General features: G+C 43.8%; 1 protein-coding gene across 1 annotated transcript in view; it reads left to right on the forward strand.

Moving 5' to 3' along the window:
• Positions 1–2,121: 2,121 nt before the first annotated feature.
• ZGRF1 (zinc finger GRF-type containing 1) overlaps positions 2,122–24,917 on the forward strand; it is a 105,795-nt gene continuing 82,999 nt past the window's right edge. Inside the window, exons 1-5 of the mRNA XM_044301756.1 lie at positions 2,122–2,189; positions 2,746–2,823; positions 12,030–12,089; positions 14,160–14,336; positions 21,119–22,261. Coding sequence (XP_044157691.1) covers positions 2,169–2,189; positions 2,746–2,823; positions 12,030–12,089; positions 14,160–14,336; positions 21,119–22,261 — 1,479 coding nt within the window. The 5' untranslated portion in view covers positions 2,122–2,168. The remainder of the gene's footprint in view (positions 2,190–2,745; positions 2,824–12,029; positions 12,090–14,159; positions 14,337–21,118; positions 22,262–24,917) is intronic.

The following is a 24,917-nucleotide window of genomic DNA, read 5'->3' on the forward strand; positions in this document are numbered from 1 at the left end:
TGAAAACCACACAGACCTATAGGACACATATATTGCGGACAGGCTAGCGGCGATCTAGCCGTGCATGTCCATATCTCTATAGCCCCTAACCTGGTGACAGAATCCCTTTAACGTTCTCTACATGATAAATGCCACTTTGACCCTTGCATGCATGCAGACAACGTCTTTGTGCCTAGTGGGCGTATTTTTGTTTTTTGTAGGACACATATGAAGGCCATATCATAAAAAAATAATAATAATAATACATTGAAGACCAGAAGCAGAAATAAAGTTTTATTATGCTAATATTTTGATCTCTGGTAGTTTGTCTCCATAAATTACCCCAAGAATTAACCCCCTAATTTTCCTGTGCAAGCGCTTGTAAATATTGGCTAGCGCATACGTTGTGTAATGCATGACATCTTTTTGACTCCTGGAATAGGACGCTGTTTTACCCTGGGTTCACACCTGAGCGTTCTGAAAGGAGCGCTCTGTATGCGCGATTGTACCGGCGTTTACAATCGCGCATACAGAGACAAGCGAACGCCCATTGTCGCGCGTTCCCGAAAGTCTATGTACGGGAACGCGCGACAAAACGCCCCAAAGAAGCTCATTAACTTTTTTGAGTGTAGGGCGTTTTTCAGCGCGTTGAAACGCGCTGTAAAACGCTCAAGTGTGAACCAGGGCCATAGGGAAGCATTGGTTTTCATGTGTTGAGCGTTTTACAGCGCGTTTGAACGCGCTGTAAAACGCTCAGGTGTGAACCCAGCGTTAGGTGTACCCCCTGCACTTTATATTTTCATGCGGCCAATAAACATGGCGGATAATCTTACTTAAAAAAGAAATAAATATATATATATATATATATATATATATATATATAAGGCCATAGTGACGCGTTCTTCTTGTCACTGGAAAGTACCGCTACATTTTTTGTAATGATAGTCAATGGAGTCGCAATGTGACATGCTGCGACTGCTACTCTATCCTCAGAATAGGCCATTAATATCTGTTCAGGGTGGGGGGTCCAACTAGGGTTGGGCATTATACCGGTATTCATGATATGGCGATATTGTGGTTTCTTAATTACTGTGGTATGGGGGCTACAAGGAGACATTATACTGTATGGGGGCGACAAGGAGACATTATACTGTATGGGGGCGACAAGGAGACATTATACTGTATGGGGCGACAAGGAGACATTATACTGTATGGGGCGACAAGGAGACATTATACTGTGTGGGGGAAACAAGGAGACATACTGTGTGGGGGAAACAAGGAGACATACTGTGTGGAGGCGACAAGGAGACATTATACTGTATGGGGGCGACAAGGAGACATTCTAATGTATGGGGGCGACAAGGAGACATTCTAATGTATGGGGGCGACAAGGAGACATTCTAATGTATGGGGACGACAAGGAGACATTCTAATGTATGGGGCGACAATGAAACACGAGTACATATTTTGAGTGTTTTTTCTTCTTAATGGGTATTGATCGCGATATATCGTTACCATGATAAATTTCTTAATATCGTTATCGTGGGAATATTTTTGGTATGGTCCAACCCTAGGGAGGCATGCATGTCCTGTGACCTCATGTTCATCTGTCATGTGGCCTAGGCAGAGCTCAGTCCCATTCAAGTGAATAGGGCTGAGCTGCAATACCAAACACAGCCACTATAAAATGTACGGCGCTGTGCTTGGTGAGCACGGGGAGTGTCGTGGCACTCACAGGAGCGCCGGAGCCTTCTCAAACAGCTGATTGGCAGGGGTCCCGGGTGTCGGACCTTCACTGATCAGTTACTGGTGACCTACCCAGAGGATGGGTCATCAGTATCATAATCTCGGAAAACCCCTTTAAATGCTACAAAAAGAACGTTGTAATACATGTGGCAGTCATTTAGTTTTCCAATATCTGGATGCTGAAAGAACATCTGTAGCCCCTAGCAACCAGTTACAACGCGGCTTTTATTTTGTTGTCAGCGCTTGAAAAATGAAAGCTGTGATTGGTTTCTATCGGAAACTAAAACAGTTATGATTATAGACCGCTTCATAAATCTGCCCCATTTGTAATTATTTCAATACCAAGAAGAGATTGTGTTTTTGATGATGGATTTAATACATTTTTTATTTTTTAATAGGTGATGTGAATTTTGTTTGTGATTAGATGGCCCTCAAGTGAAGCCATGGCTGATCAAGAGTTCACTGTAAGTGTAATTGTTTCCTCATTTTGTTTGAAGGATATGGACTCCTTTGGGGACAGTTTCTTTTGCCTCTGCTTTCTACTCGTTTTGGACTAGAAAATCATTTTTCATTTGGTCTCTATTAAAAAATGTCATCATTTTTTTTTCCTGTACAGCCTATGTGTCCAATGGACATACAGACAATATATAGCAAGTCTGTCAGGGCGCTGCTCGGACGGCTGGATCTGCAGCCCTTCTCTCTGAACTCCTAACAGCTCATAAACAGGTTGTAGTAAAATTCTTCTGTAACTTAGAATTTGGCTATAATGAGATGTTAGGACCGATTCACTGAGATGGAGGAAGCGATAGTCTGCAGATCAACTGAAAGAGGAATCTGTAGAGGAAAGACCTTTGACATTTTTTTCTTTATAAAGACTAATTGAAAAAACGAATAGAATGGAATAATAATAATAATAAAATAAAACAAATGCCTGATAGGTGCCCATAGCCTTTAACAAAAGAAAACCTAATTTACTGGAATAATAATAGTAAAATACAATAATGATTCCTCTTTCTTAAGGTCCTGTACACACACCAGAAGACGAAAAAGGCTAAGGTGTGGCAAGATGGTATTTTGAAAACATCAGGAGGACAACAGGTAGTGTTTCTGATGTGGTATTGCTAGTAATGTGTCCGCTGCATGTCACTTCATGACTGGATTGTAATGAGATTAGAAATAAGAGTATGTTCACATAGAGTTGTTGCAATACCAAATTTTTAATTCGGTTTTGATACCATAAAAAAGTATTGCGATACTCGATACCATTCGATACCACGCAAAAAAATAAACCAAAAAAGCCACGTGCATTCCGCATTTTAAAAAATGGCGAATCGCACAGTTTTTATTTATTTTTCTGTTCCATCGTTCACCGCATAGATTTTTTTTATACTTGAATAGTTTGGACTTTTCTGACGTGGCGATATGTAATATGTTTATTTATTGTTTATACATTTTATATGTGAAATTGGGAAAGGGGGTGATTTATACTTTATTTTGGTGTTTTTTTTTTACACTTTTTATTTAATAACTACCGTTTCCCCCCCCCCCCCCTTAGGGGCCAGAACCTGGGATTTTTTTCATCCCTTGTCCTATTCACCCTGATAGATCAGGGTGAATAGGACCTCACACTGTCCCTGCTGCCCTGTGCATAGTACACACAGCATCAGGGATGTTACCATGGCAGCCAGGGCTTCAGGAGCGTCCTGGCTGCCATAGTAACCGATCGGAGTCCCAGGCTTACACTGCTGGGGCTCCGATCAGAAGCTGCCACTGCCACTGCCACCAATGAGGGGGAGGGGAGAGGACCCTGTGGCCACTGCCACCAATGATTTTAATAGTGGGGGGAGGGGGCACTGTGCCAATGATTTCAATGGGGTGGGGGGTTGAGGGGGGGGGGGGAGGGCGCACTGCGCCACCAATGATAATTACCCTTTAATGCAAGAGGCGGGTACTGGCAGATCAGCAGCAGTTAACCCCTCAGGTGCCAGCAATGCGATTCTGCTGCCGGCACCCGCCTCCTGTATTATGTGTTAAATACTTCTTTATATGAGTCCAGACTAAGTATTAGGCTACACAGAGCGGCGCCCAGCGATGTCACAGCACTTACTATTATTCCTGGTCGCCGGTCCGTTCGCCCGCAGTGCCCCCATTACTGTTTCCTGCTCCATATGCCAATTACTATCGGAGCAATGGGGAGGAGACATCAGCTTCTCTAGTGGGCGTTCCTTCTCCCTGGCTATAGCTCTGTCTAATCGCAGCGCAGGGAGAAGGAACGCCCACTAGAGAAGCTGATGTCTCCTCCCCATTGCTCCGATAGTAATTGGCATATGGAGCAGGAGAGGAGACAGTAATGGGGCACAGCAGGCAAACGGAGCGGCGCCCCCGCAATAATGATAAGTGCTGGGACATAACTGGGTGCCGCTCTGTGTAGGAAAAGTCCTATCATTGGTGGCGCAGTGCACCTGCCCCTCCTCCGCCCCTCTCTCCCCATTGGTGGCTGCAGCAGCATTATCAGTTCCCTCGACTGCTTCCTTCTCCCCTGTGCTGCTGAGGTAACATGAGCGCGCCGAGAGCAGCGCGCTCACGTTCAGAGATCCTAGACTGCTCAGCAGCGCAGCCCAGTATAAAAAAAATGGAAATCCCGGTATCGTATCGATTGGGTATCGAAATTTCGATACCCGCAACAACCCTATGTTCACATCTGCCTTGCCGGGGGTGGATTAGCAATATATTGTACCGGGAAACTTCCCGGTGGGCTGCGTGTCTTTTCATGTGCAGTGGGCCAGGGGAGCCCAGCTATTGTTTAAACAGTTGCAGCCAGCGCCAATACACATACCACTTGCTGCGCAGGCTGACAAAGATCCCGCCTGCTGCGCTGCTGAGGTGGGAGGAGGAGTGTGCTTGAGGCCATGTGTTGTGCGCAGTGTCAGGGACTTGGGCTACTTTCACACCTGCGTTCAGGTGTCCGCTCGTGAGCTCCGTTTGAAGGGGCTCACAAGTGGCCCTGAACGCAGCCGTCTGGCCCTAATGCATTCTCAGTGGAGGCGGATCCACTGAGAATGCATCCGCCTGCCAGCGCTCAGCCTCCGCTCAGTGAGCAGACACCTGAACGCTGCAAGCAGCGTTCGGGTGTCCGCCTGGCCGTGCGGAGGCGAGCGGATCCGTTCCGACTTATAATGGAAGTCAATGGGGACGGATCCGCTTGAAGATGACACCATATGGCTCAATCTTCAAGCGGATCCGTCCCCCATTGACTTTCAATGTAAAGTCTGAACTGATCCGCTCAGGCTACTTTCACACTTAGAAAATTTTTCTAAGTTATAATGCAGACGGATCCGTTCTGAACGGAGCCACCGTCTGCATTAATATGTGCGGATCCGTTCAGAACGGATCCGCTCGAACGCTAGTGTGAAAGTAGCCTTACTGTGAGTGACTCAGTCATTGCCTGCCTGACATCCCTGCTGCGCTCCACTGACTGGACAGTCTGGACTTTTACTATGGATGGGGCTAGGCCGCTCAAGATCTGTCACATCACTGCCGCTGCTCCCCTAGGCTGCCTGAGGGAGTTTAACACTTCAAGGTGAAGTTCCACACTGGGGCTGGCTGGCCTGCGCATTGTCAGCTAAGGCTACTTTCACACTCGTGTTTGGTGCGGATCTGTCATGGATCTGCACAGACGGATCCGATCAGATAATACAAACGTCTGCATCCATTAAGAACGGATCTGTTTGTATTATCTTTAACATAGCCAGGACGGATCTGGCTTGAACACCATTGAAAGTCAATGGAGGACGGATCAGTTTTCTATTGTGCGAGATTGTGTCATAGAAAACGTTTGGCTCAGTTTCGTCAGACGGACACCAAAAAGCTGCAAGCAGAGTTTTGGTGTCCGCCTCCAAAGTGGAATGGAGACAGAATGGAGGCAAACTGATGCATTCTGAGCGGATCCTTTTCCATTTAGAATGCATTAGGGCAAAACTAATCTGTTTTGGACCGCTTGTAGGAGCCCTGAACAGATCTCAGAAACGGAAACCAAAACGGGCTAGTTCAGGGCCATCAGCTTTCAATGCCATTAGACAGATGGATGGGAAGGGGGGATAAAAGTAAGAGTAAAATAACTTTTTTATTAAAATGATAAAAGCTGGTATTATAAGGGCTCCAGATGGCTACCAAAATGGTCGCCAATGCGACTTAGAATTGCAAAGTGGCGACAAGACTTTGTAGTCTTGTCGCCATTTGCGCCTAGACCCTCCGCTGCTCTGCCGCTTTCACACACTAGTTAGGGTCCATTCACACATCCGTGTGTGTTTTGCGGATCTGCAAAACACGGACAGCGGCAATGTGCGTTCCGCATTTTGCGGACCGCACATTGCCGGCACTAAGAGAATATGCCTATTCTTGTCTGCTATTGCGGACAAGAATAGGACATGTTCAATTTTTTTCAGGATCGGAATTGCGGACCCGGAAGTGCGAGTCCGCAATTCCGGATCGGGGCCGCACGTCGTGCGGCCCCATAGAAATGTATGGGTCCGCAATTCCATTCCACAAAGTGCGGAATGGAATTGCGGCTGTGTGAATGGAGCCTTAAACTCCTAAGCAGCACAGGGGAGAAGGAAGCAGTCCCTCCCCCTGTCCCGCTGCTGCCGCTGCCACCAATGGACTGATAGTAGGGAGGACGAGGGGAGGGGCTGTGGCCACTGTGCCACCAATGAATATAGTTTATGCCTGAATAAAAACGCAGGCTGCGGGTGCCGGCCACATCCCATACCTGACACCCAGCCTCTATGACTGCACGCTGCGATCCGCCGCTATTAACCCGTCAGGTGCGGCACCTGAGGGGTTAATTGCGGCAGATCGCAGCGCGCAGTCATAGAGGCTGGGTGCCGGGTATGGGATATGGCCAGACCCTGCAGCCTGCGTTTTTATTTAGGCATAAACTATATTAATTGGTGGCGCAGTGCGCCCCCTTCCCCCCCCTTAACCCCAGTATTATAAAGTAGAATCATTGGTGTTGCAGTGCACCCCCAACCCCCCCCCCCCAGTATTATAACTATTATAATTATAATTGGTGGCAGTGGCCACAGGGTCCCCTCCTCATTGGTGGCAGTGTAATCCTGGGGCTCCGATCGGTTACCATGGCAGGCAGGACGCTACTGAAGCCCTGGCTGCCATAGTCAGCTCCCTGCTGCTGTGTGTACTATGGGGAGAGTGTGAGATCCTATTCACCCTGATAGAGATCTATCAGGGTGAATAGGGCAAGGGATGAAAGATCCCAGGTTCTGGCGCCTAAGGGAGGAAATAGTTATTAAATAAAAAGTAAAAAAAAAATTATATAAAGTTTAAATCACCCCCTTTCCCAATTTCACATATAAAATATATAAACAATAAATAAATATTACATATCGCAAAGTGTGAACTATTAAAATATTTTAAAATATCTCCTATGCGGTGAAAGCCAATACAGAAAAAAAATTAAAAACTTGCAATTTCCCATTTTTTTGTCACCCTCTCCCAACAAAAATTAGGATCGGACTGTTCTATTATAGTCCAGACGTTCCATAAAATGTGGAATGCACGCGGCTTTTTTGGTGTTTTATTTTTTTCACCTGGTATCGAGTATCGCAATACTTTTTTATGGTATCGAAATAGAGTCAAAATTTTGGTATCATGACAACCTGGAACCTGCCCTTCCAAGTTCCCACACATTACATAATGTCCATTCTTGTCCACAACAATCACTCCAAGAATAAACAGCTGATATGTATTAGATATCAAATACTTTTATTTTGGAACTAAAACATAAAAAAAAATGTATTTATGATTATTTTTTTTTTCTATTTTATTTGTTTATTCTTGGTTTTAACAGCAGGCCACTGTTTCCCATGGGTAGCCCTCACACCGACACAAATGCACATAATGCCTGAGCATGTTTGTATATATGTGTGTGCATTTATATTTATATCTGTTTATTTAGGTATAATAGCCGATTTGTTATCCAATTGCCTTTAAATAATTAATTTTTAGTCATAGATTGATGGGTATGTATATATATATATTTATGTATTTATTTAATTAATCTCTCTATTCATTATCTATACATCTTAATCCATATTAATATCTGTATATCTTCAGGCTTTCCCTCCATTACCAACTATAAGCAATGATCAACTATTATGAATTGTTTTATTGTAACCATGACCAAGCATCATGTCACGATTATTTATCGGGTGAACTGGTTTTATATTTTATATTAATCATGTCAGCTACTTTTCTTTTTTCAATTCTCTTTTTATTGGACAAGTGGTACATTATTGATAAAAAAAAAACAATTGGCATGAATAATAAAGAAACCATGTATCCAGGTGTATTGACAATGCACATATCTCTAATCGGCATGTTGTACCAAAATGTTATAGGTTAAGAAGATATTATGGATGGAAAGGTGGGATAAGGATAGCTTAGGAGGGAGGAGGAAAGGAGGAAAGGGGGCTCAAAGTAGACAGATATCTAAAGCTAGTTAGTCTGTTGTATCTTGAGGTTCCTTAGTTAATTGAAGTAGATCGGAAAGTAACCCAATCTTTCCATATAGATTGGAACTTTGTGTGTGATCGTAACTAATGAGAGAACAAATAAGATCGGTGAAAGGGGGCATCCCTGACGGGTACCATTCTTTATCTGAAATGGGGCAGTTAGAGATTGGTTTATACGTAGTCTGGCCGTGGGACGTGAGTACATGATAAAAATGGCATCTATAAATGGTTGTGGGAAGCCAAAGTTTAGTAACACCTGTTTCATGTAGGTCCAATCTACCCTGTCGAAGGCCTTTTCTGCGTCTGTCCCCAGCAACACTAACAGAAGTTTGCTACATGACGCAATTTGTATCAGAAACGGGACCCTCATAGTGTTGTCCCTTCCCTCCCTGCTAGACACAAATCCCACCTGTTCCATGTCAGCTACTTTTAATGTCCCGTATCCACATTTAATTTTATTTTTTCAAATGTTCGTTTGCGCACATCTGTGTCCTTTTAGACTTGAAAAAGGAGCACTGTTTGCTCCAAAACGCGTTGTCAACCAAATAAAGAAAAGTTTGTATTTAAGCTCACTAAAAGGGCTCGTTCACACGACCGTATGTCTTTTTCAGTATTTCGCGGGCCGTTTTTGCGTGTTTTTTTTTTCAGTAGTGTTTCCGGTTCCGTTCCGTTTTTCCGTATGGCATATACAGTATACAGTAATTACATAGAAAAAATTGGGCTGGGCATAAAATTTTCAAAAGATGGTTCCGCAAAAACGGAATACATACGGAGTACATTCCGTATGTGTTCCGTTTTTTTTTGCTGACTCATTGACTTGAATGGAGCCACGGAACGTGATTTGCGGGCAATAATAGGACATGTTCTATCTTTCAACGGGACGGAAAAACGGAAACGGAATGCATACGGAGTAAATTTTTATTTTTTTTGCGGAACCATTGAAATGAATGGTTCCGTATACGGAATGCAAGAAACGGCCCGTATACGGAACGCAAAAAAACATTCGTGTGAACGAGCCTTAACCCTGTAGATACCACACTTTAAAGCATACGGAGACCTTTGTAAAAAAAAAATCTAAAACACAAATTTATTTTGTGGAGAAAATCATTTCTCCAATTGGTTCTATTTATCAATAATTTACCGCTTTTGTCCCATGTGTGTGGGAGGAGTTAGAGGAACACAGGCTCCGTGTAGGACTGTGCTGGTGGAGAATGCAGAGGTACTTTGTGTATGGAAGGTGTGTATAAAGTAGGGCTATGGAGGTGTAACCAGTCTATTGTACAGTTTTCTGTGTGTAATGTGCACACTGTGGTTTTATCTGTCTAATGGAAATGTAGCAGAGCTCTTTGTGGAATGTGTATATAGTAAACTATATGTGTAATGGGCATGTGGCAGAGCTGTGTTTGTAATATGTATATAGTAGTGTCAGGTTGGCTCTGTGTATGGCAATGTCAGGTGGGCGCTGTGTATGGCAACGTCAGGTGGGCGCTGTGTATGGCAACGTCAGGTGGGCGCTGTGTATGGCAACGTCAGGTGGGCGCTGTGTATGGCAACGTCAAGTGGGCGCTGTGTATGGCAACGTCAGGTGGGCGCTGTGTATGGCAACGTCAAGTGGGCGCTGTGTATGGCAACTTCAGGTGGGCGCAGTGTATGGCAGCGTCAGGTGGGAACAGTGTATGGCAGTGTCAGGAGGGCGCTGTGTATGCATTATATGAATTACCACAAAGTTCGTACTTCTCGGCTAGAGGAGTATGTTTACTCTTCTGGAAAAAATTTAGTGCGACCTCTGCTTTAAACTGCAGACATAACCCATTCCATGCCATGCTCTTTAGGGACCGCTGTATGGCCAACACTGCAACAAGCCCCTATACAGTGTACTGCAATGTATTGTAGAGGCATCAGACCCACTGGATCTTCAAAAATCTAACTTCTTCCTATATCCGCACATATAATTGGTTAGAAATGTAAAAAATAAAAAACACTAAACATGTTTGGTATCGCCGCGTCCGTAAGGACCTGATCTTTAAAAGGATCACGTACTTTTACCGCATGGTGAACGCCATAAAAAGTTTGCCTATTGCACTTCCCAAAAAAAGGTATAAAAAGTGATCAAAAGAGTCTTATGTACCCCAAAACAGTACCAATAAAACCGTCATGTCATCTCATCTCGCAAAAAATGAGCCCCTACCTAAGACAATCGCCCAGTGGTGGTGACAGATCAGTGCTGCGGTCTGTATTTTTAACCTCTTGGACCTCTGTTTGCTCCTCTATTATGACTTGCATATGATCTGTTTGTATTAACCATTGGCTTACTACACTGTGGAGCTCTGCATTGCAGGGACTTATTATTTACTGCTAATCAGATACAAGTGAGAGGGATTACTCTTTAATACCTCGCACTACACTTGTTTGGCGATTCTGAGTGCTCACACAGTGGGTAGGTAATTGATATGGGAGAGGATGTAGGGAGGTAATTTGTGCATTGCGTATTGATACATGCGCATATATTTTTCATTTTTTGCCTCCCTGTGTTATTTTGTTATCCCACTGTCATCTGTATCTGCGATCTATTTATATAGTGGAGTGGGGGGGGGGGGGGGGGGGGGTCTTAGGGAGATATGGTATTTATTGCATATTTGCACATATAGGAGACTATTTCTTTATCTCCTCTGTATTTAATTAATTATGTGACCGAATTGCTGCTGTTCCGCCGCCTACTGTCACATTGGTATCCTTTTTTATCTAGTAATTGTATTATGTATTGTGATTTTAATATTAATATTAGAAATACAGATGTTTTTTAAGAATTAATAGTGGTGGGGCCTGCTGTTTTAAACACCAGGCACCTGGGGCTAATGTATGTGATCGACGATAAAGTCGATCGCATACATTTAACCCCTCAGATGCTGTGGTCAAATGTGACCATGGCATCTGGGAGATTAAAGGTTAAAGACCAGTATTAAAACAGAAGAAAAACTATACATATATGGTATCGTTGTAATCGTACTGACCTGGAGAATAAAACCCCCATAAAGCTGTGACGGAATGGTATTTTTTTTTTTTTTATAATTCCACCCCATTTGCAATTTATTTCTCGCTTCCCACCACATTGTATACAACCGTAAATGTTGCCATTAGAAAGTGCATCTAGTACTGCAAAAAACAAGCTAAGTGCTAGGGCTGGGGGTAAAAAAAAATCACCCAGTCTTGAAAGGTTTAAGCATGCTGTTTGATATGAGGATATGCAAGGACTGTATATAAAAGTATATATATATATTAATATATGCCCCTGCCGTATATCTCGAAGCGCTCTCGGCATAGGTATGTGGGGTCATACTAACACTTACTGACTTTGGCCAACAAGAGAGCACTTTTGCAGAATGTATCCGAATTGGGTAAATGGGTTTTCCCACAATTGCACGGAGCCCCTATGTTTTTGTTTTCCTGATGCAGCACAGAAAAAGGAGCAATTAATACTCTCCTGCTGTACAACCATAGTGTATGTGAGGGATGTCCACATGTACAGCACTGTAATCACACGGACACAATCAAATGGCTGCCATATTGTGGCAAGGGCCAACATTTGGAAAAAGTGATGTATTTCCTTCTAAATGGTGTGTGACAGATCCATCATATCAGTCATGACACCAGCCTGAAGGCTCTGTACTGTATACACAATGACTATGTGTTACATTGTAGTGTGATGCTATAGTAAATAACAATTGCTGACTTTCACATAAGTCTTTCTATCTCATCATGTTTTTCTGTCAATAGGCAGCATTATATGGTGACAAGGGACAAAGGCTGGACTGTGTCTATGTAAAAACTGGAATGGTGAGTAATTATTGCTGGGGAACACTAGCATTACCTGCCAACTAGCTTTATATATGACTGATTTATTTCTAAAAGCGAGCATTTAAAGCATACTGACAAGATAGCAAAGTGTGCGGAGTTTGTCTACAGGCATTGATGACTTGTCCTCAGGATAGGTCGTCAGTATAAGATCTTAGGGGTCCGACTTCTGGCATCCACAGCAATTAACTTTTTAGGGCAGTGTACAGACCTGGAAGCGGAAAGTTATGTACACTGTGCTGTGGCTGTGTCAGGTTACTGCACCTCATCTCCTATTCGGTTGAATGGGATCTGAAATGCAGTACACTGGCATCTGGAAACTGCACAGTGTATGGAGCCATCTACTTCTGCCACAGCTGTCCAAAACAGCTGATTGGGGGTTGTGGGGGGTGTTAGACCCCCCTCTGATCTGATATCAATAACCTGTCTTTAGGATAGGTCATCAGTATCTGTAGACCGACCAACTCCTTTAAGACCTCGGCCATGCCTGGTAGAAAAAAAGGGCTGCAAAATTAGATCAAGCACAACAGCCTCTTCAGCTCCTCTACACAGCGTCAGGCTAGCGCTTTATGCACACAACCTTATCCGTTCAAAAGGAAACCGGTCAAGTATATGCTGCCTTTTCTCTTGTAATGTGGTGTCCTTGTCTGCAAAACGGACAAGTATACCACATGTTCCTTTTTGCGGACCAAACATACGGTTGTGAGCATGAGGCCTTAGCCCGCTTTTCACACTTGTGTATTCTGGTAAGTATTTTGTATTAGTATTTGTAACGCATAACCAGGAATGAAACCTACACACAGGACAGATTATAAAGGTTTAGGACCTACACCTGGTTTTGGCATGTCCACAATACAGAAATTCCATGCAGATTTTGATGTATATTCCTTTCTAAAATCTGCATGAAATCCACCTTACATTGTTTTCAATGGAAAATCAGCATTGTCAATTACATTTGCAGAATTTTCCACTTGTCACTTATTGAAGCATAAACCACAAAGAGAAATTATTCACATGCCTTCAATGTTAATCATTGGAACAAATATATTACATAATTTATAACACCGCTGGAGAAGAGTAATAGGACTACAGTTATCCAGATCATTATTTTTTATATATATTAGTTGATGTTTTATCTACTATTTTCATTAGCTTTAGTTGTGGCACATGTCCTGGTGTGGGAAACTTAGTGTTATGGGCAACTATCTCTGCCTCTTATCGGAAGTGAAGAAAAAAGGTCATTACTGTGCTTGTTGTCTCTAGTATCATAGATAAATAGATCCCAGGTTCTAGCCCCCCAAGGGGGATAATAGTTATTGAATAAAAAGTAGAAAAAAAACCCACCAAAATATTAAAATCACCCCCCTTTCCCAATTTTACATATGAAAATATATGAACAATAAAGAAAATAAACATATTGGGTATCGTCACAACTGAAAATGTCTAAACAATTAAAATATAAAAAAAATTCCTGTGCGGTGGACACGGTAACGGAAAAAAAATGAAAAACACAATTCACAATTTTTTTGGTCATCTTGCCCCCCAGCCCCCAAAAGATTGAATAATATACCACAAAATGGTACCAATAAAAACTACAGTTTGTTATGCAAAAAAAAAACAAGCCCTCATACAGCTCTGTAGACCGAAATATAAAAAAGTTATGGCTGTCAGAATATTGCGATGCAAATAAATTTTTTTGAATTTTTCTAAAAGTAATTAAACAAAATAGAAGTTTGGTATTGCCGTAATCGCATTGAGCCGCAGAATAAAGAGTCATTTTTAGTGGACAGTAAATGCTTTGATGTCAAAACCCCAAAAACCTTGGCGGAATTGTGTTTTTTTATTTTACCCTCCAAATAATTTTACCCATTTTCGATTACAAGACATGGTAAATTAACTGGTGGCATTGAAAAGTACATCTTGTCGCTCGAAAAATAAGTCCACATATGGCTATGTGAACGTGGGGAGGGAAAATGAAAAATAATAATAGGCCCGGTCTTTAAAGGGTTAACGGTAGGTAATGAGCGCTTTATATCACGTTTTCTGTTATAGGTGAGCCCTGGAGATGAACTGGAAAGTGACCGCTATCTGATCACAGTGGAAGCAGTGGGTAATGCCAACAGCAGCACAAAGAGCTCGACAGACAGTAAAGATGCCCAGAACTGCGTGAGACTTTCCCAGAAACCTATTGGTCTGCGGCCCCCAGCTGGTGTAAAGAGAAAGTTTATGGTGAGAGCTGTTCCATTTCTATTAAATATTGCCCCTTAGGGGAGAACCGGGGTTCTGTGCCCCACTCCTTTATACTCTGGAAAAGGGTGACTAGGGGGGTATAAGGGTAGATTTAGGTTTGAAGTATTTACCAAAGTATTATGAGAAACAATATTTCCTGTACATTTAGATGGGTTGGATTTAGATTTTGGGTGCCAGCCTGAAATTTGCAATAGATTAGTGTACAGTGCTAGTCCCTATTCACACATAGCAGGAAAACCTCTGTGCCTTTTTCTAAGGCTACATGCACACGACTGTATGTGTTTTGCGGTCCGCAAATTACAGATCCGCAAAAAAAACGGACGACATCCTTTTTTTATTTTGTGGATCCATTGTAACATTGCCTAAAACGGACAAGAATAGGACATGTTCTATTTTTTTTGCGGGTCTATGGAACGGACATACTGATGCGGACAGCACACGGTTTGCATTTTTTGAGGACCCATTAAAATGAATGGGTCCGCAACCTATCCGCAAAAAAAATCTAAAACGGAACGGACACGGAAACAAACAACGTTTGTGTGCATGTAGCCTAAATCTGCATCATGTCTGTTATGTTGCAGATGTGCCACATATTTTTGACTGGGGTTTTACCCTTTGCAAAGCAATGAACGAAATGCATAACAAATCCAAACCAGAGTCCCCCAAAAATGAGGATCTCGCTACTGACTCTCAGCTTGATGAGGGGAAGAAAGAGAAAATAATTTCTTGTGTTAGGCTACTTTCACACTTGCGTTCGGGGTTCCGCTTGTGAGTTCCGTTTGAAGGCTCTTCTGAACGGATCCGTACTGCCCCAATGCATTCTGAGTGGATGCGGATCCGCTCACAATGCATCAGTATGGCACCGTTTGGCCTCCGTTGACACAATATAGTGCAATTTCAAACGGATCCGTCCCCTATTGACTTTCAATGCAAAGTCAGGACGGATCCGTCTGACTAACTTTTAGACTTAAATTTTTTTCTGAAGTACAGGTCCTTCTCAAGAAATTAGCATATTGTGATAAAGTTCATTATTTTGTGTAATGTACTGATAAACATTAGACTTTCATATATTTTAGATTCATTACACACAACTGAAGTAGTTCAAGCCTTTTATTGTTTTAATATTGATGATTTTGGCATACAGCTCATGAAAACCCAAATTTCCTATCTAAAAAAATTAGCATTTTTCATCCGACCAATAAAAGAAAAGTGTTTTTAATACAAAAAAAAGTCAACCTTGAAATAATTATGTTCAGTTATGCACTCAATACTTGGTCGGGAATCCTTTTGCAGAAATGACTGCTTCAATGCGGCGTGGCATGGAGGCAATCAGCCTGTGGCACTGCTGAGGTGTTATGGAGGCCCAGGATGCTTCGATAGCGGCCTTAAAGGGACACTGACAGGCCCAATTAGCATATTTAGTTATATATATGTCAGTACAGGTCTTATAAAGTCTATTAAAATCATCTAAGTATCCCCCCTGCCCACCTTATAAATACCGAAATATAAAGTTTTATAACCTGCTTGTCCGGTCACCAATCTGCCCAAGGGGCGGCGTTTCATCACAAAATGCGCCCAGCCAGCCGCTCCCAACTGCCGTTCTGAAGCCCCGCCCAGCTCATCAATATTCACTTCGCTGGGCGGCGGCTACAACTCTCCCGACTCAAGATCCTGCGCATGGCCCATTCAATCCTCTGGGCACGTCCTCCGTCCAATCTTCAGCGCATGCGCCCGGCCGGGGTCACATCGCGCCTGCGTACAGAGCGCTGCAGCCCCTGCTTTATGCGCATGCGCCGGGCACTTTAGTCGGGAGAGTTGTAGCCGCCGCCCAGCGAAGTGAATATTGATGAGCTGGGCGGGGCTTCAGAGCGGCAGTTGGGAGCGGCTGGCTGGGCGCATTTTGTGATGAAACGCCGCCCCTTGGGCAGATTGGAGACGAGACAAGCAGGTTATAAAACTTTATATTTCGGTATTCATAAGGTGGACAGGGGGGCTACTTAGATGATTTTAATAGACTTTATAAGACCTGTACTGACATATATATACCTAAATATGCTAATTGGGCTGTCAGTGTCCCTTTAAGCTCATCCAGAGTGTTGGGTCTTGCATCTCTCAACTTTCTCTTCCCAATATCCCACAGATTTTTTATGGGGTTCAGGTCAGGAGAGTTGGCAGGCCAATTGAGCACAGTAATACCATGGTCAGTAAACCATTTACCAGTGGTTTTGGCACTGTGAGCAGGTGCCAGGTCGTGCTGAAAAATGAAATCTTCATCTCCATAAAGCTTTTCAGCAGATGGAAGCATGAAGTGCTCCAAAATCTCCTGATAGCTAGCTGCATTGACCCTGCCCTTGATAAAACACAGTGGACCAACACCAGCAGCTGACATGTCACCCCAGACCATCACTGACTGTGGGGACTTGACACTGGACTTTTGGCATTTCCCTCTCCCCAGTCTTCCTCCAGACTCTGGCACCTTGATTTCCGAATGACATGCAAAATTTGCTTTCATCCGAAAAAAGTACTTTGGACCACTGAGCAACAGTCCAGTGCTGCTTCTCTGTAGCCCAGGTCAGGCGCTTCTGCCGCTGTTTCTGGTTCAAAAGTGGCTTGACCTGGGGAATGCGGCACCTGTAGCCCATTTCCTGCACACGCCTGTACACGGTGGCTCTGGATGTTTCTACTCCAGACTCAGTCCACTGCTTCCGCAGGTCCCCCAAGGTCTGGAATCGGTCCTTCTCCACAATCTTCCTCAGGGTCCGGTCTCCTCTTCTCGCTGTGCAGCGTTTTCTGCCACACTTTTTCCTTCCCACAGACTTCCCACTGAGGTGCCTTGATACAGCACTCTGGGAACAGCCTATTCGTTCAGAAATTTCTTTCCGTGTCTTACCCTCTTGCTTGAGGGTGTCAATGATGGCCTTCTGGACAGCAGTCAGGTCGGCAGTCTTACCCATGATTGCGGTTTTGAGTAATGAACCAGGCTGGGAGTTTTTAAAAGCCTCAGGAATCTTTTGCAGGTGTTTAGAGTTAATTAGTTGATTCAGATGATTAGGTTAATAGCTCGTTTAGAGAACCTTTTCATGATATGCTAATTTTTTTAGATAGGAATTTTGGGTTTTCAGGAGCTGTATGCCAAAATCATCAATATTAAAACAATAAAAGGCTTGAACTACTTCAGTTGGTGTGTAATGAATCTAAAATATATGAAAGTCTAATGTTTATCAGTACATTACAGAAAATAATGAACTTTATCACAATATGCTAATTTTTTTAGAAGGACCTGTATAATGCAGACGGATCCGTTCTGAACGGATACCATCGTTTGCATTATAGGAGCGGATCCGTCTGTACAGACACCAGACGGATCCGCTCCGAACGCAAGTGTGAAAGTAGCCTTAATGTTTTTTATATATATTTTTTTTAAAGTAAATTATTGTATTTGTTATGAAATAACTATTCTGGATCATCTTTTCTCATAATTGTGTTGTACTGTTCATCTTCTAGTCCTCTTAGAAATGTATGATTAATTTGACAACTGGGTAATCCCAATTGGGGGGGGGGATGTCCCTACACGCTCTAACACTGTCCAATCAGTTTACTTTAGACTAGATCATCTGTGATGCCACGTACTTTTCTTCTGCAGGACTAGCACACGCCTCCTCTGCTAAGAAGTCAGACCTTATTTTCGTGTCTTACTGCACTTCTCTGGTCCTAAGCTGTCTGATAGAAAAACCTTTAGGCCCCCTTTCACACGGGCGAGTTTTCCGTGCGGGTGCAATGCGTGAGGTGAACGCATTGCACCCGCACTGAATCCTGACCCATTCATTTTAATAGGGCTGTGCACATGAGCGATGTTTTTCACGTATCACTTGTAGGGATCGACCGATATTGATTTTTTAGGGCCGATACCGATAATTTGTGAACTTTCAGGCCGATAGCCGATAATTTATACCGATATTCTGGGAATTTTCATTTTTGAAAAAAAACTAAAAAAAAATTCCCACAAATCTGCTGAAAATTAATGTTTATTGTTAATGTGTATTTTTTTTTTGTAAATCTTTCTTTTTCATTTATATTTTATATTTTGGTGTTTTTATTTTTGTAACTTTTTTTTTTTTTAACTAACTTTTAGCCCCCTTAGGGACTAGAACCCTTGTCCTATTCACCCTGATAGAGATCTATCAGGGTGAATAGGAGCTCACACTGTCCCTGCTGCTGTGTGCTTTGTGCACACAGCAGCATGGAGCTTATCATGGCAGCCAGGGCTTCAATAGCGTCCTGGCTGCCATGGTAACCGATCGGAGCCCCAGCATTACACTGCTGGGGCTCCGATCGGAGGAGCAGGGGAGAGGGGATCCTGTGGGGGGGGGGGGGGGGGGTCAACTGCGACTGGGGTGGGGGGGCCCTATGCGCCACCACTGGTTAATACTGGGGGGGCTTGGGGGGGAGGCGCACTGCGCCACCAATGCTTAATCTCTAATTTATTCATATACAGGACGCGGGAGCTGGCTGCAGGATCGCATAGCCGGCTCCCGACCTCTATGAGCAGTAGCTGCGATCCGCGGCACCTGAGGAGTTAACTACCGCAGATCGCAGCTACAGCTCATAGAGGTCGGGAGCCGGCTATGTGATCCTGCAGCTCCCGCCTCCTGTATATGAATAAATGAGAGATTAAGCTTCATTGGAAGCAGTGGCCATAGCTCCTCCCCTCCTCTTGTCCCCTGTCCTCCCATTGGCTGGAGCGGCAGCAGCAGCACAGGGGGAGGAGACACTGCTCCTTCTCCCCTGTGCTGCTGCTGAGGGAACACAGAGAGCGCTGACAGCAGCGCGATCTATGTTCCCCATACGCTATCGGAATATCGGCAAAATAAATACCGATAGCGTTCAAAATCCTGAATATCGGCCGATAATATCGGTAAATCCGATAATCGGTCGATCCCTAATCACTTGTGCGTTGCGTGAAAATCGCAGCATGTTCTATATTCTGTGTTTTTCATGCAACGCAGGCCCCATAGAAATGAATAGGGCTGCGTGAAAAATCACGTATGGTTGCTAAGGAGACGAGGGATGAGCGACCCGGGTCCCCATTTACTTTATTATTTTCCATTATAACATGGTTATAATGGTAAATAATAGCATTCTTTAAAGGGGTTCTACAGTTTGTTTTAACTGATGATCGGCGGGGGTCCGACACATGGGACCCCTGCCGATCAGCTGTTTGAGAAGGCAGCGGCCGCGGCCTTCTCACTGTTTACCGCTGGCCCAGTGACGTCGCGACTAGTACGAACTGGCCTGGGCGGGGCTAAGCTCCGTTCACTTGAATAGAGCTTAGCCTCGCCCAGGCCAGTTGATACTAGTCGTGACGTCACTGGGCCAGCGGTAAACAGTGAGAAGGCCGCGGCGCTACTGGAGCACCACTCTCTTCTCAAACAGCTGATCGGCGGGGGTCCCGGGTGTCGGACCCCCGCCGATCAGATGTTGATGATCTATCCAGAGCATAGATCATTAGTTAAAACAAACTGTAGAACCCCTTTAAAGAATGCTATTATTTACCATTACAACCATGTTATAATGGAAAATAATAAAATCTACAGAACACCAAACCCGAACTTCAGTAAAGAAGTCTGGGTTCGGGTCTGGGTACCACATTCCGTTTTTTCTCACGTGCCTGCAAAACGCATTGCACTTGGGGCAGAAAAAACTGAATATCGGAACGCAATCGCAGACAAAACTGGCTGCAATTGCGTGCCTACTCACGCGGGTTTCCTGCAATGCACCCTGAACGCCTCCGGCCATCACCCGCGGCGCCCGTGTGAAAGAGGCCTTAAGCCCTGGCCATCCTTGCTCCCATCCACAGTTCCTCCAAACCATCCTCATCTAAGCCCACCTCCGCATAAATTGCGCTCCCACCTGAGATCACTCTGTATAAGGCTGTCTGCTCACATCACAGATGCTTAGGTGCAAGAGGTTATTTCGGATGGTTACAAGATCAAGTTCTCTTCTGCTCCACCAACTTTTTTGGCCTGTGATTTTTTTTTTTTAAGCCATCGAAATTCTTCTCCAGGTTCCCTTTAAAGGGGTTATCCAGTATCTACAACAGCCCCCCCCCCTCCCCTATGTGCCAGGCCCCTCGATGGGAATATACTTACCCCGCTCCCTGCGCTGCTGCTAGTCCCCGCACCGCTGCTGCTGCTTCTCCCTGTACACAGATGAAAACATCCGGTGTTGGGGGGGGGAGCAGCCAATGGCACGTCCCCGCCTTCCATTGGCTGCTCCCCACCAACACCGGATGTTTTCATCTGTGTACAGGGGACCAGGAGCAGCGCAGGGAGCGGGGTAAGTATATTCCCACGGAGGGTCCTGGCACATGGGGGGGCTGTTGTAGATACTGGATAACCCCTTTAACATAGCCCCGGGCCCGTGAGAAGGATATAGCTGGAGTTAGGCATGAACACTTTTGTGCTTAGTGTCCTCCCCCCAGTGTCAGCAGGTATACCCATGGTCTGCCTGTGTCCTCAAGATGAACTGAAGGAGACAAGGAACTTACAATAAGTAACAATATATATATATTTTTTTTATACTTTTGCTCTATGCCTGGCCCTCTCATTGTTGGTATCTGGTCTCGGAGAAGTCTTAAGTTATAGATAGAATAACGTGAGTAAGATGCTTCAAAATTGTTAATTCATGGAAATACAATTATTTCTTAAAACTAACACCTCGACGTGCTGACATCCATATCATGTATTGTGTATGTTTTCCAGGGCTTTCAAGGTCCCCGTGAAATTGCAAAGAAGCCATCTCCAGAGGTGGAGGAGACTGCAACTCTGTCCTCTCTTCAGCTGGCACATGGATGCTCTTCACAATCTCCACAGCTGTATGCTACATCTCCCCTCTTTGCTTCTTCTTATGGAAAACAGACAGACAAAGATAAGCAAGTATACTGTTCTTCAAAACAGAAAATAGTGACTATGACAAATCCAGTTGGTAGAGAAAATACTTTTTCCAGTACATTTTTAGCTTCTCCAAATCAACCAGTTACACAAGCAAGTGGTGATAGAGTCACAGAAGTAGAAAAAAAAAAAACACGAAGCACCGCACAAATTTTGGCTCTGCTGAACGCTCTCCCAGGTCAGAAGGAACCAGTTAGTGATCACTTACCTGCCGGAGTATCTACTTTGTGCAGTAATGAGATTCAGAAAACTACATCTATGAGGAATGACCTTGAAGATGCAAAATCTTGTACGAGTCCCAGTGAGCTATCACCAGTAAGAGCTAAGCCTGTCAAGAGTCGATGGGAGGTTTACTTGGATAACCCTGTAGATCCCAGCTCTACTCAGATTGACCATGATGATCTTGTATTGTCACCTAGCCCAGGTAAAATGCTAATGGATGATAAAGCAAGACCAGAAGAGGACAGAGAGCTGCACAGAAAAATAGATATGGAAGAAAACAATCAACTGCCTTATACCCACATCTCTAGACCTGGCCTAACTAATAGTCAGTCACCGACACCCAAATCATTGGCTGTCGCCACTGATGATTTTATCCCAGATGATGAGAATAACGATGGAGCTTTCTCAGAGATCACATTTAACCTAATGGACAGTTTTGATTTTACGGAACTAGATGATGCTGATTCAACTGAGAGTCCCCCAGAAACTGTATCACACTCTGCTAAAGAAAGTACACACTTAACTGAAAAACAAGAGTTTCTACAGAAGAAAAGTCAAGAAAAACATGGAGATAATGAACTTACGGAAAACACTCCACTTTATAAAAATTGTGAGACCACCACTGTATCTGAATTATCACAAGACAAAGCTGAAAGGGAATCCACTATACAAACACTACAGAACAGCCAATCTGAAATGCATGAAACTGGTGACAATGACAGCAAAGCAGAGGTAATGACTGAAACCAATGTTCTACAGACAGTGGGAAAGGGTGGATTTTTATGTCCAAGCAAATTTCCTGAAGGCCAGATTCCTTCCAGGCATGTTATGTTTCAATTAGATGATATAGCCAAGCAGAAAGCATTAGCTAAAAATCCACAAGAGCCGTTAGGATCACCTTCTGTATTGCCAAGTGCCAACATGCAGCATTCGGTTCAAGGGTCTAATGAAGATGGTAGCTCATCTGAACTTTGGCCTTCAGGGAACTGCATTTCGCTACTGAGATCTTTAACCACGCCAAGCAATGCTTTAGAGAGTTTGAATGTGTTCAGCTCAATGACCCCAACCAATACCGAGAATATAGATAAGGATTCACAGACATACTTGGAGAGTTCAGAGAAGCAAGGTCAGGATTACAGATTTTTAATTCGGCAGAAATAAAACTAAACTTATAGATGTTACTTTCGAAGACAGTGTCTAATTATTTCTTTATCAGGAGACTTGGTGGCATTTGTATTAAATGCAAGAGACCAGATCTACATGGTCTGACGTGACTATGCAGAGGTCATTTTGCAGGGAGGAGGTTAGCTGTTAATGGTGGGTCCTTTTTCGTCTGCCTTCATCATTAGGTGTTGACATGACATCAGGGAGGGGAGATCTACATGTATAGAAAGAAATGTTGGGGTTTTAGAGACTTCTTTCATCATTTGGCATTCCACTCTTTGGGCTGCCTTGGAAAATTACAATTTCTCCTTTTGTAGAATATCCTCCAGGCGTTAAATTAATTGATGTCTAACTATTTGGTGATCGTTTTAAATCCCTTTTTATGTGCTTTGTATGTGAGCATGAGGATTCCACACATTTCAGTAACAAAGAGCAAACCAAGTGTGTTCCTCTAAGATCCTTTTCTTCTGATCATTTGCACCTGATATTGCGCACCTCGATCTGTCACTTAGTGACAAATTTAAAAGGGGGGGGGGGGTGTCAAGTATAGAAGTTATCTCTTATCCACAGGATAGGGCATAAGATACTGATCAGTGAATTCTGGGATCCCGACGATCCTGAGAATAATAATAATAATCTTATAATAATAATCTTTATTTATATAGCGCCAACATATTCCACAGCGCTTTACAATCAGGGGGTTCAAGTACAAACATTGTCATAAATAACACAGCAACCATTAAGTTAACAGAACAAGAGCAATGAGGGCCCTGATCGCAAGAGATTACAATCTATGAAGAGATGGGGTGAGACAAAAGGTAGAAGTGCTTGTTTTGTATAATGCTCCGGCCATCTTAACACAATAGGGAGTAGATATAAAGCTGCATAAGCCAGTCACCAGCCGATATCTGTAGTGCTTCTGAGTGCATAGGGTGTGGTGGATACTGATGGTTCAGAAGGATGATTCTGAAGGAGGGGGGGGGGGGGGGAGTGTGGAGTAGAGAAGTATTTGATCAGGGGTTGCAATAGGCTAACCTAAAATGATGTGCTGCCTAGGGGTGATGATAGTGCCACACAGATGGAGATATCAGGTTTGGGTAGGTTAGTAAGATGAAGAGAACATCAGTAGTTCAGTTTTTGAAGATTTAGTTTCAGATAGAGAGAGGACATTATAGAGACAGCAGACAGACAGTCATGGGTATTCTGTAGCACAGCAGGAGTGATGTTTAAGAGGTATATAGTTGGGTGTCATCAGCAAAGAGATGGTAATGGAAACCAAGTATGCTTATACTCTGTCCAACAGGGGCTGTGTAGAGAGAAAAGAGGAGAGGGCCTAGGACTGAACCGTGAGGAACCCCAACATCAAGAGGGAGAGGAGGTAGAGGCAGCGAATAATACACTGAAAGAGTGGTCAGAGAGATATGAAGAAGACTAAGAGAGAACGGTGTCTTTGAGGCCGATAGATTGGATCATGGTGAGGAGTAGATGGTGGTCTACAGTGTCAAATGCTGCAGAGTGATTGAGGAGAATTAGTAAAGAGTAGTCACCTTTGCAGTTAGTTGTCAGGAGGTCATTGGTCACTTTGGTAAGGGCAGTTTGTGTAGAATGTAGGGTGGGAAAACCAGATTGTAGTGGACCAAGGAGAGAGATAGCGGATGAGGCGAGAGTAGACCAGATGCTCCAGGAGTTTAAAGACGAAGAGGAGATTAGAGATAGGTCTTTGGCTAGTTGCGCAAGACCGGTCAAGAGAAGGCTTTTTTTTATAATGGGGTTATGACAGAATATTTGAAAGAAGAGGGGAAGATTCACCTGCTCCCAGCCTTCATGGCACGGCAGGCCCAGCTTGCATCCTGCTGCGCCATTCATTCTCTATGGGACTGCTGCACTCTGTTATCAGTTTAGGATAGGGGATAACTTTCATACTTGGAATTACCCCTTTCAGGGGTCCATTACACTTCTGTAAGCGACTGTGGGTAACACTTGCTCTTTACCTCTAATTATTGGGCTGCAGCTGGTCTTGGGACTTGGAACGATGGCAAGTTCAGTTGCAGCCCAGCACTTACAGTTAAAGGGGTTGTGCTTTCATTTGAATAGGACAAGCAATTGTAAGTACAGTGCACCACCGCTACAAAGTGTTGCAAACCCTTCAAGCAGCTGTTTGGCAGAGGTGCCGGGAGCCCTGTCGATCTGATATTGATGAATTAATATTATGACACTGCACAAC

This window comes from Bufo gargarizans, chromosome 1 (genome assembly GCF_014858855.1).
Source record: "Bufo gargarizans isolate SCDJY-AF-19 chromosome 1, ASM1485885v1, whole genome shotgun sequence".
NCBI lineage: Eukaryota > Metazoa > Chordata > Amphibia > Anura > Bufonidae > Bufo > Bufo gargarizans.